The sequence below is a fragment of the Ptychodera flava genome, chromosome 8 (genome assembly GCF_041260155.1).
Source record: "Ptychodera flava strain L36383 chromosome 8, AS_Pfla_20210202, whole genome shotgun sequence".
NCBI lineage: Eukaryota > Metazoa > Hemichordata > Enteropneusta > Ptychoderidae > Ptychodera > Ptychodera flava.
Window position 1 is genome coordinate 37,710,700 of NC_091935.1, and position 16,700 is coordinate 37,727,399.

The window sequence follows — 16,700 nt, forward strand, 5'->3', positions numbered from 1 at the left end:
CAACCCTGTAGTCACTGACTAATGATAACTGTCCTTCCTTAACAAACTAAGATTTCTCTGTAACAGGTATGGATGTTGACCTCCATAAAGTTGCTTTGACGTCAGTGGTGATGAAAGTTTGTGAGCGTCTTGTTCATATGTTATAAAGCTTTATCGAATCTATATTACAGTTTGCGTATGGGCAAATATACTGATGACGCAATCTTATCGGTTATTATGACACCATTGTAAGAGAGATCATCGAGGAAAGAACTGAATTGCATATATTTTATTTCCCAAGAAATGCTAGAAGAAACAAAAGCAATACATCGGCCTACAAATAATTTTATCTAATTTGGGAATCACTAGCCTGCTGCAAATGAACAATTTTTTTATTTTATAATTTTGTTTCCATTGACACGTGTTCGTTCCAATTTACTCTTTCATTCAGCAAAACGATGTCTTCATGCAGTTTGGAAAAAAACGTAATCTGACTTTTAAAAATCACTGTAAAATTTCTGCGAGAATAAACAGCTACAACGTTTACGCCAAAATTCCTCTTCGCAGCGCCTGTACTCGTTCAGTTCGTATTTACTGCCCTCTACGGTATTTAACTTCACTTCTAAAAGCCCTTAAGTTTTTCCCTATTCACTGAGTTCTACAAGATATACGTTTTACGAAAACAAACACACGACGTCGACAGTCACTTGTTGATACCGTGTATATGTCTCCTACTAATCTGAAGCTACTCATCTTATCTTGGCTTATGCAAAGTATGTATCTTTTTAGGGAGCCATTAGTTGTATCTTCTGGCGATTTTTCCGTTAGTTTTGATTGAAATGATCACTGGCTCATGTTGAATAGCCTGTCAAATAACATGGAATCGCATATTATTCGGAAACATTACATGCCCTACAACTAAATAACATGTGATTTTAAAACGAAAATTTCAATTTTTGTCCGGACAGAAATACAAACTCTGTTGACACGCGGATTGCAACATAGGCATTCTTCTGCACCTGCGCGAGCCATTTACAGCAATTTCAAAATAAATATTCATTACTTATGCCCGGTACTTACGTCGTAGTCCATTGTCCGAGCACGTTGCGTAGCCAGATGTCTGGCAATCCACGACGCAATGTTGTTTTGATCACGCAATAAACGTAAACTTGTACATATCGCGTGATCGCGGCGTCAACATTATCTTTGTTCTCCCCAGCACGCTGAGCATGCCAGACGTCAACAAACGAGCTCGGAAGGGCAACACGTTTGAACAAAATTAGCAGTTTTATGTGGCTATAACATCACTAATCATGTTTGTTTCTTCGTAAAACAACATTTTGCAACAAATATGAGCCTCCAACATGGAATTTTCCGAGGTAAAAAATGGTCAAAAGTTACAAATAATGGCCCTTTAACAAGCAGATTGTTCAATGTATTTTAAAAAATCAAGGCCTTCAGTTTTGACGTGTTTTCCTAGGGGAAAAAAAGCGGTCACCTGGCACAGGGTCCTGGTGAAATTGCTGAGAGGCTCAAGAATTTGTAAAGTCAACTTATCCGAGTTACGAAGGTATTGGTGAGGACAACACGGGTCGTATCTTCATTTCTGTGGATTTGAGGGAGTAATAATACCCCTTCCAGGCCTTCCAGTTGACCCCATCGGCACCCGATGTATGCTCTCCCTTCAGATACTGGCCGTTCAGGTTAGAGTTGTGACAATCAGGGTACCACCAGGCACCTTTATATTGCGATGCACAATTGGATGTCTGGTGGCTGTCGTTGTCTCTGTCAAATGTGCTGAAGTTATGGTCTGAATGTGTGCTGAAAGAATCGCCTGCAAAATAAGTTTACAAGTTGTTCGTGACTTGACAGGAATGTCCAATGTAAGAGAGCATGCTTTGTGAGAGACGGGTGTACATGGTGTCCAATCCATGCCAAGATTACTACTTTCTATTCTGATATTCTGAATTCAATTTTACATCTCAACATTCTTTTTTTCTGAATTCAATTTTACGACTCAACATGTCTCTCGACTTTCTGAATTCATATTCATATTCAATTTTACAACATAGCTTTATGTCTCTGACAACTACCCAGACAACAAGCGCCTGTGAATCTACATATGAGAGGCTGAGGGGAGCTTCTTCGGTACCAGCTGATGAATAGTTTTCATTCATGGAAACACACTTGCATTTATTTTAAACAACATGATGTGTTTCAGTTCTTGGATCTCCCTGGGAGCTTCAAATACAGGATGGGCGTTGTTTGAAGGACAATGATACTGGAATGTGGGACAATAATATACTTTTGAGAAAGATTTCACGCATTTATGAGAGCGCTTTTTGAAAACAATTTTTTGCGACAGAGATTCACGCATTTTGAAAGCCTACAGAGTTTATTTTCAACTCCCCCCCCAAAAAGTGTTGGTTCGTTCGTTGAAATATAATATATGTATCATGTATGTAAGAATTGTGTGACACGTCGCGAAAAAGTAAGAAAAACATTTGATTGTTTCGTTCAATCAAACAGGGGTACAGTATTTCTATGCAACGTTTTATGCATCTGTCACAATCTTGATACCTCTTACCATCCATCCACCGCTATCTGTTTCCATGTCACAATACACCCGGAAATCCATCATATCATCATCTGGTTGTACAGCGTAACTACCACTTGTTGAATGGCCGGCTTGAAGTATATCGTAACAGTCACGTTTGTGCATGTCTGGTGTTACAAAAAACGCGTTTGTGGTAAGTTTTGGGGACTGCACGCTTCGTTTGGAACTCCAAAACTATATTTTAGTTTGTGCCAACAGCAAGTCATTCCATGATATGTGGACTTCCATCAATATTTATCTAATCTCCCTTCAATGGTTTGACGTTTTAAAAAATGTAATAAACCAAAATATGGATGAGGAAAGAGGTGAAATGGCAGAAAATTGTTTCATCACCAACTGGTACTTTCGAATGCTACAAACTTTAAAATGGTTGATTGTTGAAGAAATCGGTGAATTTTGCGAAGTTATGATGGTTGACTGAGATTACTTACGGCATAAACACTGTGTGAAAGTGTGTTATGGGTAGATGTCCTTGTCAGGCTTTCAACTCAATGCAAGCAAACCGTAAAAGCGCCACTGTTCTACTGCATAAGTGGCGCTTTTACGGTTTGCTTGCATTGAGTCGAAAGCCTATGGTCCTTGTCATGTACGCAACACTTACCGCGATCTTTTTTGTTGTCTTCGAGGGATTGGCTAATATCCGCAATACTCCGCTGCGAAGCCGACCTTGTCACCTCAACACGATTCAATGTATCGACAACTTCACGCAACGTCTGATTTTCCGAACAGCCCGGAGCGTTGAGGGTAATGTGATTCTGGGGGCTGCAGACCATTCCGCGGGATGGCGTCATTGTAGAGGCCGGTCTCGCGTTTTGACCTTCGCAAACTGGGAAATTTGGAAACACTACTACAATGAGTATTGAACTTATGGTCAAAAATAACATGGTCAGTGTTGATATTCACACACAAGTTAACGCAGAGTTGAATATACTGATGTTCCCGGTGCTTTGGATGAGCAGTTTGATAAGACCCGGATGTAAGCACAGCTTTCCGGGTTCTTGAATTCGGATAGTATGCCAACGGAGATGATATGAAGTAGAGTTACCATTGTACACAGATTACGATGCCGAAATATGCTAATTATGGAATGCCGAACAGATAAATTTCGATTTGTCTAAACAGCTTGTGGTTTTTGTGACTAGCTTTCGCCTTGCAATTATTCACGACGCATGGGACTTACAGGACTCATGTATGTATGTATTACTCTGCCTGCCTGAAGATGTTCGTGCGTAGATTTACGGGGGGGGAGGGGGCAAATTTAAAAACTCTTAGTCAGCGGGCGGGGAAAAAAAGTCAATTTTTACAATGGATGGGACAGAACTTTCAGTTTTTACAGCGGGTGGGGAGAACCTTTCCAGCGATGGGTCCCAGAAAATAGGTAGAGGGTGAGGAATAACGTGGTTGATAAAATTTCAAGGAAGATTAAGCGCCTAACATAGAGGGGAGCATTGTCCAAAGGTTAGAATAATCAGTGTAAGGCCAGGAAAATAAAAAGTGTGTTTCTCATATAGACATATTTTAAAAAATGACGCTGTGACGCGGTTTTTTTAACTCTCAATTTTTTTTTATTCTTCAATCAACGTGGAAAAAACATGAAAACAACATAGGAATGCACGCAAAGATAAATGCACAGCAGTGAGTGTACGTTGCTTTACTATTTTGTATAGCAACAGTGCTGCGGTTTGACTTTTAGTGCAGCGCGCCATGCAGAGTTTTGACAGCGTAATATAACAGTGACATATGTGTACATTTCCGAATGGAATGTTAGTGTCAATTATTTTGTTTACAGTTCTGTTTTATACAGCACTGCGTAATGCACAATCGTTCGCGTTTTCGCGATTATTTTTTATATTTTATTTCCTCATGAGCAGAAAAAAAGGTTGACGCGCAAACTTTGATGAAACTGTATGCATGTATAATTCATAACAACATACTAGTCAACTGAAAGAAGTATTGCGGTTTCATATCAATTGACTGGTATGTTCACAGTCATGATCAGACTCTCCCTCTGAGGCATAAACTGTATGTGGAGTTTGGAAAAGTGTTTGAAATTTGAAACTTGTCAGTTATCATTGACGATACTAATGGAAGGTTTAAAAATGCGTAGCACTTCATGTCATTTGGACATTTGTGTATTTACTTTAATGATACCGTTAATTGAATTATAAATCTTAAGTAAATAAACATCTACACATTAACAAAAAACTCATATAGAAGAAAATTTGAAAAGCTATTCGGGTCTCCGGCTCATGGTTCAATATACTCTGTATACTGTGACAAGCTCATTTTCAAACATTACAGGTTTTCCAATAATTTGCATATGATCAGGTTCCTTTCTCACATTTAAGACAAAAGGGCCGTCAGTATATTTTCACAACCCTGTAGTCGCTGACTAATGATGACTGTAATTCCTTAGCAACCTAAGATTTCTATGTAACAGGTATGAATGTTGACCTCCGTCCAGTTGCTTTGACGTCAGTGGTGATGAAAGTTTGTGAGCGTCTTGTTCATATGTTATAAAGCTTTTATCGACTCATTACAGTTTGCGTATGGGCAAATATACTGACGACGCAATCTTATCGGTTCTTATGACACCATTGTAAGAGAGATCAATGAGAAAGAACTGAATTGCATATAGCAATACATCGGCCTATAAATAATTTTATCTATTTGGGAATCAAAAATTAATGAAACATAAACGCTAGCCTGCTGCAAATGAACAATTTTTTTATTTTATAATTTTGTTTCCAAGGACACGTGTTCGTTCCATTTTACTCTTTCATTCAACAAACCGATGTGTTCATGTAGTTTGGGGGGAAAAATAATCCGACTTTGAAAATGACTGAAAAATTCCTGCGAGCCAAAACAGCTACAAAATTTACGCCTTAATTCCTCTTCGCGGCGCCTGTAGTCGTTGTTAAATTCGTATTTACTGCCCTTTACGGTACTAGAACTTCACTCCTCAAAAGCCCCTTAGATTTTTCCTACTCGCTGAATTCTACAAGATTTACGTTTTACGAAAACAAAGACACATGACAGTCACTTGTTGAATCCGTATATATGGAGTCCTACCAATATAAAGCTACTCATCAGATCTTGGTTGATGCAAAGCATGTATCTTTTTCACAGGCAAATTGTTCAATGAATTTTAAGAAATCAAGGCCCTTAGTTATGACGTGTAAAGTCACCTTGTCCGAATTACGACATGGGTCGTATCTTCATTTCTGTGGATTTGAGGGAGTAATAATACCCCTTCCAGGCACTCCAGTTGACCCCATCGGCAGCTGATGTATGCTCACCCTTCAGATACTGGCCGTTCAGGTTAGAGCTGTGACATTCAGAGTACCACCAGGCGCCTTTATATCGCGATGCACAATTGGATGTCTGGTGGCCGTCGTTGTCTCTGTCAAATGTGCTGAAGTTATGGTCTGAATGTCCGCTGAAAGAATCACCTGCAAAATAAGTGTCCAATGTAGGCCTAAGAGAGCATTCTTTATGAGAGACGGGTGTATGTGGTGTCCAATTCATGCCAAAATTACTACTTTCTATTTAACTATTCTGAATTTAATTTTACAATTCAACATTCTATTTTGAATTCAATTATACAACTCAACTTTCTGACTTTCAGAATTCATATTCTACGTACATTCGATTTTCTGATTCGACTTCATTTCTCTTTCTACATTCTAATTTACATTCTACTACTCGAATTCCTACTTCATCATTTAACATAACAAATTCCCATCGTTTCTTTTTCGAAATTCCATGTTACACTCGTCATGAAGATTGGAGGATTGGGATTTTGCAGATTATTTCGAATTCTTCATGTTAGAGCGACCTCTATCACTTTTCATAACCTTCGACTAAGAATCAGACACAGGTATAGATCTCGCGCTTGGCACATTGCTGGGATAATAATCGTATTTAATATGTAGAATGTCTATATACGACTTGATTATTCAATAAAAGAATCACCGTACGTGATATTAGTGTAGGCCTATAGGCCTACATGTTGACTGGCATTATATACGAATGGCTATGGCTGCCTGGCTCGGGCCCGGCGAACGCACTGCATAATCATCAATGTGTAGAATGTCTACATGACTTGATTATTTAATAAAGAATAACGGTACGTGATATTACTGTACATGTCGGCTAGCTTAACCGAGCGGCTGTAGAGCTCTGCAGGGCTTGGGCCCGGCTTGGGCCCGTTGTCCACTGCTGCACAGACAGAAAGGAACTGAAAGGTCTGAAAGCTTTTCACCGCCCGATTTCATAAATCAGCGAAATTCACGAACTCTGAGCGTTCCCTGTGATAAAAACTGGTCAACGGTCAGATGGTTGCATAAACAATCGATCGACTTGTCTCTTTTGCCTAAAATCATACCTTACCCTATGCTACTGGCGAGAAATCGTCCTGAAATCGGCTGGGCACTCCACAGGCGCACGGAACGTTTCGTAGATCTTCGGATGGGAAGTGACTGACACTATGAGGCCGAAGGCCGAACCTCGGTACTATATACAGTACAGTATACAGTACAGTATGACGATTTCTCGCCAGTAGCATAGGGTAAGGTATGATTTTAGGCAAAAGAGACCAGTCGACCAGTCTGTGCAGCAGCGGACAACGGGCCCAAGCCGGGCCCAAGCCCTGCAGAGCTCTACAGCCGCACGTACCGTTATTCTTTATTAGACAATCAAGTCATGTAAACATTCTACACATTGTTGATTATGCAGTGCGTTCGCCGGGCCCGAGCCAGGCAGCCATAGCCATTCGTATATAATGCCAGTCAACATGTAGGCCTATAGGCCTACACTAATATCACAGGGGAGATTTTAGGTATATCTTTAGATGAAACCTTATCCTGGGATGTTCATATTGATAATTTATGCAAGAAATTGAGTATGCGCATTGGATTTTTACGTAAACTTCGTACTTATATTCCTTTTGATCAGCGTATAGTACTGTACTATGGTCTATTCCAGAGTATTCTTGATTATTGCTGTGTAGTTTGGGGGAACACAACAGTTAAGAATATTGATAAAGTGTTTATACTTCAGAAAAGAGCTTTACGTACGCTTTTTGAACTTCCGTTTGATTTCCCTTCAGTGGATTTATTTTCATTACTTAATGTCATGTCTGTCAGACAAAGAATATTTTACTTCACCGCAATTGAAACATTTAAATGTTTGAAAGGGTATGGTCCACAGTATTTATCTGATTTGTTTACCGCTCAGAGTGATGTACATAGTCATCATACACGGTCTACTTCTCGCCAGGATTCTTATGTACCTAGATGCTTCTCTAAATATGGTCAACGTAGCTTTCAATACCGTGCTGCCAAACTGTGGAATGCTTTACCAATTGAAATCAAACAAACTACTGTTCTGTACACCTTTAAATCTGACTTGAAAGATTATGTGAAAATGAATGTTCCTTTGTAGATGTAATTATTGTAATTTTGCTTGAGCCCCGATGAAAATTACTGTACAAGTAACTCGGCCGTTCAATAAAAGTGTAAATAAATAAATAAATACGGTGATTCTTTTATTGAATAATCAAGTCGTATATAGACATTCTACATATTAAATACGATTATTATCCCAGCAATGTGCCAAGCGCCTGTGGATACAGGTATAGATCTCGCGCATGAGACCTTCAGAACCTTATCCAAAGCTCTTCTCAAGACGTCCTTCGATTTGTGATCGTGTTTGTGCCGTTCCGAGTATTTTTCACGATTTGAAGTATTCTGTTTCTGCAAGTTGCCGGAACTGTAAATCAGCTCGACGGAAAGCATAGATAGCCGTACTTTCATCCACAAAGCATAGATAGCCGTACTTTCATATGTTCTATTTTTAAGCAGACCAATTTAGCTGTTTACCTGACGAGCCAGAGTATTCTCCAACGACAAGTTTATATTTACTGAACTCATCGCCAACTCGGAAATACCCGTACAGGGCAAAGGCAGTATTTCCGTCCATGTCCTGCATATCAACACGCAATTGGTAGTTTCTCTGGTTTGTTAGGCGGAAAAGCTTGTCATTGCCCAGCCAGAATTCAGCATTGACGATACCGAAGCCATTCTTATAGGCGTCCCAGTTTCGGTAGAAGTCCATGCTGCCATCGCTGCGACGTTGGAATACCTGAAAGGAGAGTTGATCACGGGAGCTCGACGGCTAGACGACAGCGTACAGAACGGACAAAGGGATCTGACTATTACCCAGCCAACGAGCTCCCTTTTATCTACATGTGAGAGGCTGATGAGCGGCTTTGGTACGAGTTGATGGCCGGGGTTGATGGTTAGTTTTCATTCATTGACACACTTGTATTTGATTTCAGTAGCACGATGGGCCTCCCTTGGATACAAAATTAGCTTTCCAATACAGGATTGAAGGAGAATGAAACTGAAATTTGGAACAGTCATAATTTTTAGAAAGATTATAAGCATTGAAGAGAGTAATATTTGATAAAGTTCGTTGCGACAGAGATTCAAACATTTTGAAAAACTAGAGAGTTTACTTTCAACTTCCTTTCCTACCGTTTTGGTTTTGTTGACACATAGCATAGGGCATAAGTATGTAAGAATTGCGCGACACGATGTTGAGAAAAAGTAGGCAAAATATTTAGTTGTTTTGATCAATCAAACAGGAGTACAGTATTTCTGTGCAACATTGTATGCGTCTGTCACAAACTTGACGCCTCTTACCGTCCATCCACCGCTATCTGTTTCCATGTCACAATACACACGGAAATCCGTCATGTCATCATCTGGTTGTATGGAGTAACTACCGCTTGTTGAATGGCCGGCTTGAAGTATATCGTAACAGTCACGTTTGTGCATGTCTGTTGGTACAAAAAACACGTTTGTGCCAAGTTTTGGGGACTGCAAGCATCGTTTTGAACTCCCCAACTACATATTAGGGAGCGTTCAGATATTATGCCCGGGTAGGGCCGGCAAATTCTTCCTGCGCATCAGTCAAAATAAGTGAACCCCCTACCCACTGTACCAAAATATTGATGACCCCCCTTTTAAGATTACAAAAATTTCTTGCCCCCCCCCCCCCCACATTGCTTGAGTAAAGTTGCACACAAACATGGCGGGTATGGAGCGATAGAATAAAAAAAAAGGATCTTAGACTTTTTCAAATGACCCTCCTTACAAAAATCACAAGGTGTTCATGCACAGATTTCCCCTTCTGACTTGCTATAATTTTGAAATTACCTTATACATTACATGGTAATGTATGAGAAAACTCTGTAATACTTTTTAAAATGCAAAACTATATCTATGCATTTATAGATATTTTATAATTTACATAAACGTACTTAAATGAAATATGGTTGTTAAAACTGGTACGTGGACAAAAAGTTTGACTTTAGAATTTCACCGAAAATGTTCATCCCACTGTACATGGGAGTCAATGATAAAATTGTGAATAGTTTTGTTTCCGATGAAAAACTTCCTATACTTGTGCATATACAGACGTTTAATAATTAACATAATTGTACTTTATTAGAATATGATAGTTCAAGGTGCATATTATGTGTTCAAGAAATCTGATTATGGAATTTCACTGAAATGTTCATTCACTATACATGGTAGTCTATGAGGAAACTGTCATGTTTCTATAATTTGTACCGGTTACTGTAAATCTTCATTCTAGTAATTCGCCAAATTTCAACATTTCGCCACTTGGGCTTGAATTCCCACGATTTACCGGAGGTTTAGTAATTCTTCAAAATTCGCGGCAAATTACATTTTCAAGTCTCTTTTGTTAAATTCAATGGCAGCGCCACTGATTCCAGGCACCCGCGTGTCTCGTAAATTCCTATGATTATACATGGAATGTCTCACGCAAGATTGGACAATAGAAAGACAATGTAGTCGAACTTTTATCAGAACTGTAGCTATTAAGTATCGCTTTTCATATTTTCACAGCTTGGATTGAAAACAATGGTGTTGTGACGTGTCTCATACATACTACGTTTATAAGTTGTGAAACAAAGTATTGTAAATTTGTGAGTCATACTTTGGGGGCCTTGGAGTGAGCATATCTCCAGGCTCTCGGAGCTATAAGAGTTGCCTCGGGCAGCCATTAGGCTGACCTGGGGAAATAAAGTTTCGAGCGCAACGTTAATTCCTGTGTCGCCTGATCTATATATTTACTCCATCTACGCGTACTGTCGTCTGAAGTTCCCCTTAATCCTGATTCAGAACAGCATGAACAATTCCTTTACAATTTGATAAAACTATGATAATTTTTCAAATACAAAACTATCAAATCTGTGTATAGACATTTGATAATTCATTCAAAGTACTCAGTTATCCTAGGATGGTTAAGGGTTGATATGTGTGCAAGAAATTGGATTTTTGGAATTTCACTGAAATGTTGATTAACTATACATTGGAGTCTATGAGAAAACTATGAATAATTGTTTACAATGCTAGACTAAATTAATTTGTGCTTTTATAGGTGTTTGATAATTGATACAAAAATACTTGATTCAAATAGGGTATTTGCAAGTTCAGATGTTGACAACAATTATGATATTGGAATTTCACCTAAAAGCATAATTTCACTTTTCACGGTACTAGTAGTCTACAGGTAACTGTTAAATAATTTCCCTGACAAAACTTGCTATATCTCTAATATGTAAGTAATAGGAATTGTTCATTGCCCTCAGTGAGCTCGATTTACAATAAGACAAGCCTCAGAGTTGCCAAGTCAAGATGTTCATGTGACAGATAATTATACTTTTGTTCAGATTTACAGTTGAATAACTTCAGAGAATGAAATCATGCAACGCATCATTTTTATCTCCCAGAATATTTCTGAACACTGGTACTGCTTTTTGACGGGACGGATACTTATGAAAATTAAGTGACCCCCCTCTGAGCTGTTTGAAAAATACATGACCCCCCTTTGCAGTTTTCAAATTTGAGGTGACCCCCCCCTGGATTTTGCCGGCCTACCCCCGGCCATAATAACTGAACGCTCCCTTAGTTTGAACCAAAAGCAAGTCATTCCATGATATGTGGATAAATATTGAGCAGACTTCCTTCAATGGTTTGATGTTTTAAAAAATGTAGAAATCAAAATATGGATGAGGAAAGAGGTGAAAATGGCGGGAAATTATTTCATCCACTTATACTTCGGACCAACTGGTACTATCGAATGCTACAAACTTAAAAAGGGTTGATTGTTGAATCTTTGAACTTGAAAAACATTGGTGAATTTTGCGAAGTTAAAAAGGTCTGGTGAAGAGTAAAAATGAAATCGTTGAAAAGATGATTTTCACTCGTTAAATAATAATGGAAAGGCACAAGCAAAATAATGGTTTAAGTGCGTATTTTACGGGAAAAAATGTGTTTTCCGAAGCTCAGTCACATTTTCCCGCGAAAAAATCAAACCGGAAGTGTGACATCACTTTAAGAGCAGCCTATCTGTACTTGCCTTGAACACGATGGCGACTTCTGTCGAGTACCGCGACCAAGACAGTGTTAGAGGACGAACAACAGCTGGATTTTGGACTGTACATGGTAGCTGTAGGTCTCTATCAAATTGTGTCAGTCATACTGACAAAACGCTCGCCGGCTCTATCGTACAGTCGTCCACTTTTATGTAGGTCCTACTTACAAAACGCTCGCTCGCACTGTCCATGTATTATCCATGGAGGTAAAACTCTTCTGGTACCTCAATGGGTCGCTTTTTAGCGGGTTTTGAATTTTTTAAAGCATATAAAAACATTAAAATGACTTTTAATTAACAAACGAAATAAAAAATAAGAGTTTTAATTATTTATCTACAAAATAAAAATACTTTTGACAAGCTGAATCATGCAGCTCAAAAGCGAACGATCGATGTTTTTGACGAGTGTGAGCGATTTTCGCGGGGATTCCCCAGACCTATCATTCATAGCTGCGGCGTTCGAAAACGCAGTGAGTTTCTGTAAAACGGGATGAAATTTTCTTTCAGGCGAGGCGTTTTAGTCTCTCTTGAGAAAAATTACCTATTTATCAGTTGTTGTTTTACTGTTTTATGACACATTTTTTTATTCAATCACTTGTTGACCTGAAAAACAACGATATTTAATATTCGTTTCTAACAGACTTTAGTAAGTAGCTGCCGGTACGGCTGTCAAAATACTATCGTTTTCAAAGTACATTTTGAGTGAACTTTGTAAATGAACATTCTGAACCATAATGTAATGTTATGCTTGGAATTTTGTTGCTTTTGACGTTTGTTCGTAGTTTTTTATCATGATTGTTTAAGTTAGTTATTTTTTGTGTTTCTTTCCATGTCAGTCCTGACAAAACGATATGGGCTATGGGTTGCTCCACTGATAAAAGCCGAAGGCTCGGCTGTCATCGCCGAACAAACCGGGGTTGTGAACATTACCGGCCGAAACAATTTGGGCTAAAATCTACAAGTGCCGAAACAGCTAGTTAAACCTGTGGAAAGTTGTGTATCATGTATCTGTTTATGATATGTTGCTAGCTGTGGAAACGCAGCTATCTGTTGGCGGGGTAGCGTGCGTCGCTATGCGGGTCATCAAAAGGTCAACCCCGGTTCTTTTGATGACCCGCTGGTCATCAAAAAGTCAACTCCGGTTGACCTTTTGTTGACCCGCAGAGCGACGTCAACCCGCCTACCCGCCGCTACCCGCCAACAGATAGCTGCGTTTCCACAGCTACATAGGTTGCAAGACAGTGCGCGAGCTGCGGTGTTTTCGAATCATGTACACCTGAAAACTTCTAATCTTTGACAGAGTTTTGACGTGAGATTAAGAGCCCGTATAAGACGAACTGTCTGATACCGGCAACCAAATACTGTGAAAAACAGCAAAGAATGAGCTACAAAATCACTATCAGTTTTAAGTTGCAGATAGAATAAGTCTGTGCCTTTTTATAAAATACCCGTTATTACGGCTATAACGCCGGTAGCACATAGCCTTGCCATGCAGAGCTAGCGATATAGCGTTATACGACAGATCGTCTACAGTCTATGTAGCCGACACGAACACGAACTGTCTGATACCGGCTACCAAATACTGTGAAAAATAGCAAAGACTGAGCCACAAAATCACTATCAGTTTTAAGTTGCAGATAGAATAAGTCTGTGCCTTTGTATAAAATACCTGTTATTACGGCCTCCACGTATAACGCCGGTAACTCATCAGCCCTGCCATGCAGAGCTAGCGCCTGACTACATGAGTAAAATTAAACCGCTTTGCTTTTACAAATTTGGTCCATTTTCTGGCCAAATCTTCATCCTTTGGCCATTAAAACAATTTTGATACTGAATGAGAACAATGTATAGCGGACACAACGCGTAGGCGCTGTTACAACTTTTACGATGCGGATTGCTGCGGATCCGTAGCCGTACCACTCCCTTTGCTTGTTGTGTTGAGCCATAGACCGTTTTTCTCGAGGTCAATCCTATTCGTCCGCTTGCCTCCGTACCTCCGACCCGAGTGGGTCGGAGGTACGGAGGCAAGCGGACGAATAGGATTCTAGGTAGGGCTCGAAATTAACTTTTTTCCCTGGTAGTCCCGTTGGGCTACCATTTTCTGAAGTTGGTAGCCCAGTGACAATGGCTGGTAGTAGCCCATGCATGAATGAAGACTTTTTTGTAAAGGATATTTTTATTTATATCTTGACAGTGAAAGATTTATTTTGCATGATTCTATCAAATGAATTTTCTAGTCGTTTGATATCAATACCTGCAGATCATAGCCTTAGGAGAACGGTAACGCCTCAAAGATTGACGACCTATTCATACATACGCAGAGCTTATATCCAAATGTTGGTGTTCTCCATGACAACTTTTCACTTAGCACATGTAAACATAACATGGCTAAAAATGGATTGGTTATGAATTTCAGGATGACAACTTGGTACAGTCATGTTTCTAATACTTTCGTGGCAATTTTGGCTATATTTCTCCACCATAGTACACTATCATGGCATGACCTCGTACACTTCGGAAACCGTCATTTGTGGATGGCCGGACAGCTTTTTCTTTGCAGTGTGGATAATTTTGTGTTTATTGATTGATACATTGTGATTTATACATTGTGATTAAATGACTATGAAAATAGATTTTCATTGGCCATCATTTCCCGAGCCTCTCATCCAAGTACATCAGTTCAGACCATGATATTTCATTAAAAGTTTGTCGCAACAAATTCGACTGCACTGTCGTCTTTTAATTTGCATAACAAAGTCATAGTCTGGCCTTTCTGTGTCCAGCTGGGTTGACTGTATGAGCGTCGGTCATCTCACAGCGATCAACATCATGTCGCCCACTAAGTAATTTCATGTCTCAGGCTTTGGTAGTCCGTGTGGGCTACCATTTCATGGGTTTTGGTAGCCCCAGGGAAAAGTTGGTAGTCTGTGGACGCGGGACTACCGCTAATTTCGAGCCCTGCTAGGCTATGGTTGGGCCCACTCCCCCAACACAACAAGCAAAGGGAGTGGTAGGGCTACGGATTCCATAGACCCTCGAGAAAAACTCGAGGGTCTATTCGGATCTGCAGCAAACAAAAGCACTGACGTGGATATCGCCGGCGTCAATGTGCTGTAAATGACGTCATACCCGACATTTGCCGAAGTGTACCGAAGATTTGTATCTTTGTTGCCAAGGGCGTCGCTAGGGCCTTTATTCGGAACTTGGAGCGCAGTTGTGAAAAATTCCAATGCAGATCTTTTTTGACCATTTTATTCGTCAAAATAAACAAGCAATAACAATTTCATTTTTACTCTTCACCAGACCTTTTAATGATGATTGACTGAGATTACGTACGGCAAATAGACTGCGTCAAAGTTTGCCTTTGTTATGTACGCAACACTTACCGCGATCTTTTTTGTTGTCTTCGAGGGATTGGCTAATATCCGCAATACTCCGCTGCAAAACAGACGTGGTCACCTCTACACGATTCAATGTATCGACAACTTCAAACATCGTCTGATTTTCCGAACAGCCCGGAGCGTTGAGGGTAATGTGATTCTGGGGGCTGCAGACCATTCCGCGGGGCGGCGTCATTGAAGAGGCCGGTCTCGCGTTTTGACCTTCGCAAACTGGGAAATTTGGAAACACTACTAGAATGAGTATTGAACTTACGGTAAAAAATAACATGGTCAATGCTGATATTCACACACAAGTTACACACGCAGAGTTGAAGAAGATTCCCTTTCAGTGCTTTGGATGAGCAGTTTGATAAGGCCCGGATGTAATAAAAGTTTTACGGGTTCATGAACCCGGAAAAGTTCGTACCAAGAAAAGGCGAGAATATGGTGTGCTGATACCTAGTATGCTTAATCATGGTGAAAATTGATAATAGGGTGTAGACGGTCCGTGGCTAATGACGGCCAAATAAAAATCTAATATTTCCTCACCTGAAATCGGCGAATTCGATTTTAGGCGTAATTTCAGTTTTCGGGGTTAGTTTTCATATAGATATTGTGTTTTGTACTTATTACTAAGAATTTAGAACGATTTCCAAATTTGATTCTGCAGTGTCGGTCTCGAATTACAAACTTCGTTTTGAAAATTCAGAAACCAGAATCGAGAAAACAGAAACGAACAATCGTATCTTTCTTTTGGATGCTAGGGAGTCTCTCGGTCCTTGGTACCTACAGTGTAGGGAAGATGAAAGCAAAACGTTACAAATGTTACATGGTCTGTCTGCCGAGTTGTCATGGCAACAGTTTCCCGACCGGAACTTCTCTTGCCCTTGTGACCTTCTCTTGTAACGTTTGGACTCCTAAGGGACGGACCATTAGATCTTGGGAGGGGGTGGTCAAAACAGAAAAAAAATTTCAGAGCAGAAAGTTAGGAAAAAAAAATCTTCAAACTAGTTTGCAAAATAAAAAAAAAATAAATAAGAAGACAAAGGCATAAAAAAAAAATCTGCAAAAGTCTTTAAAATTTTGAATTTTTTTTAGATTTTACCGACAGGAAGCAACTTTCTGTATTTTAGTACATCCTCCAGGCACATTTTTAATTTTAATTTATACATTTAGAGTGACTGTATCCCTTATACTGGAAGTTGTGATTATCTTATCTTTTCAGGACTTTTGTATTCTGATGAGAAAATGGG

General features: G+C 39.6%; 1 protein-coding gene across 1 annotated transcript; it reads right to left on the reverse strand.

Annotated features, from left to right (window-relative positions):
• Positions 1 to 4,712: 4,712 nt before the first annotated feature.
• Positions 4,713 to 15,852, reverse strand: LOC139139250 (techylectin-5A-like). The gene is made up of 4 exons (XM_070708094.1): positions 15,454 to 15,852; positions 9,304 to 9,440; positions 8,479 to 8,740; positions 4,713 to 6,048 (listed from the first exon to the last, which is right to left on the reverse strand). The coding sequence occupies exons 1-4, from the start codon at positions 15,734 to 15,736 to the stop codon at positions 5,795 to 5,797; spliced, it is 936 nt and encodes a 311-aa protein (XP_070564195.1). The 5' UTR covers positions 15,737 to 15,852; the 3' UTR covers positions 4,713 to 5,794.
• Between the last annotated feature and the right edge of the window lie 848 nt (positions 15,853 to 16,700).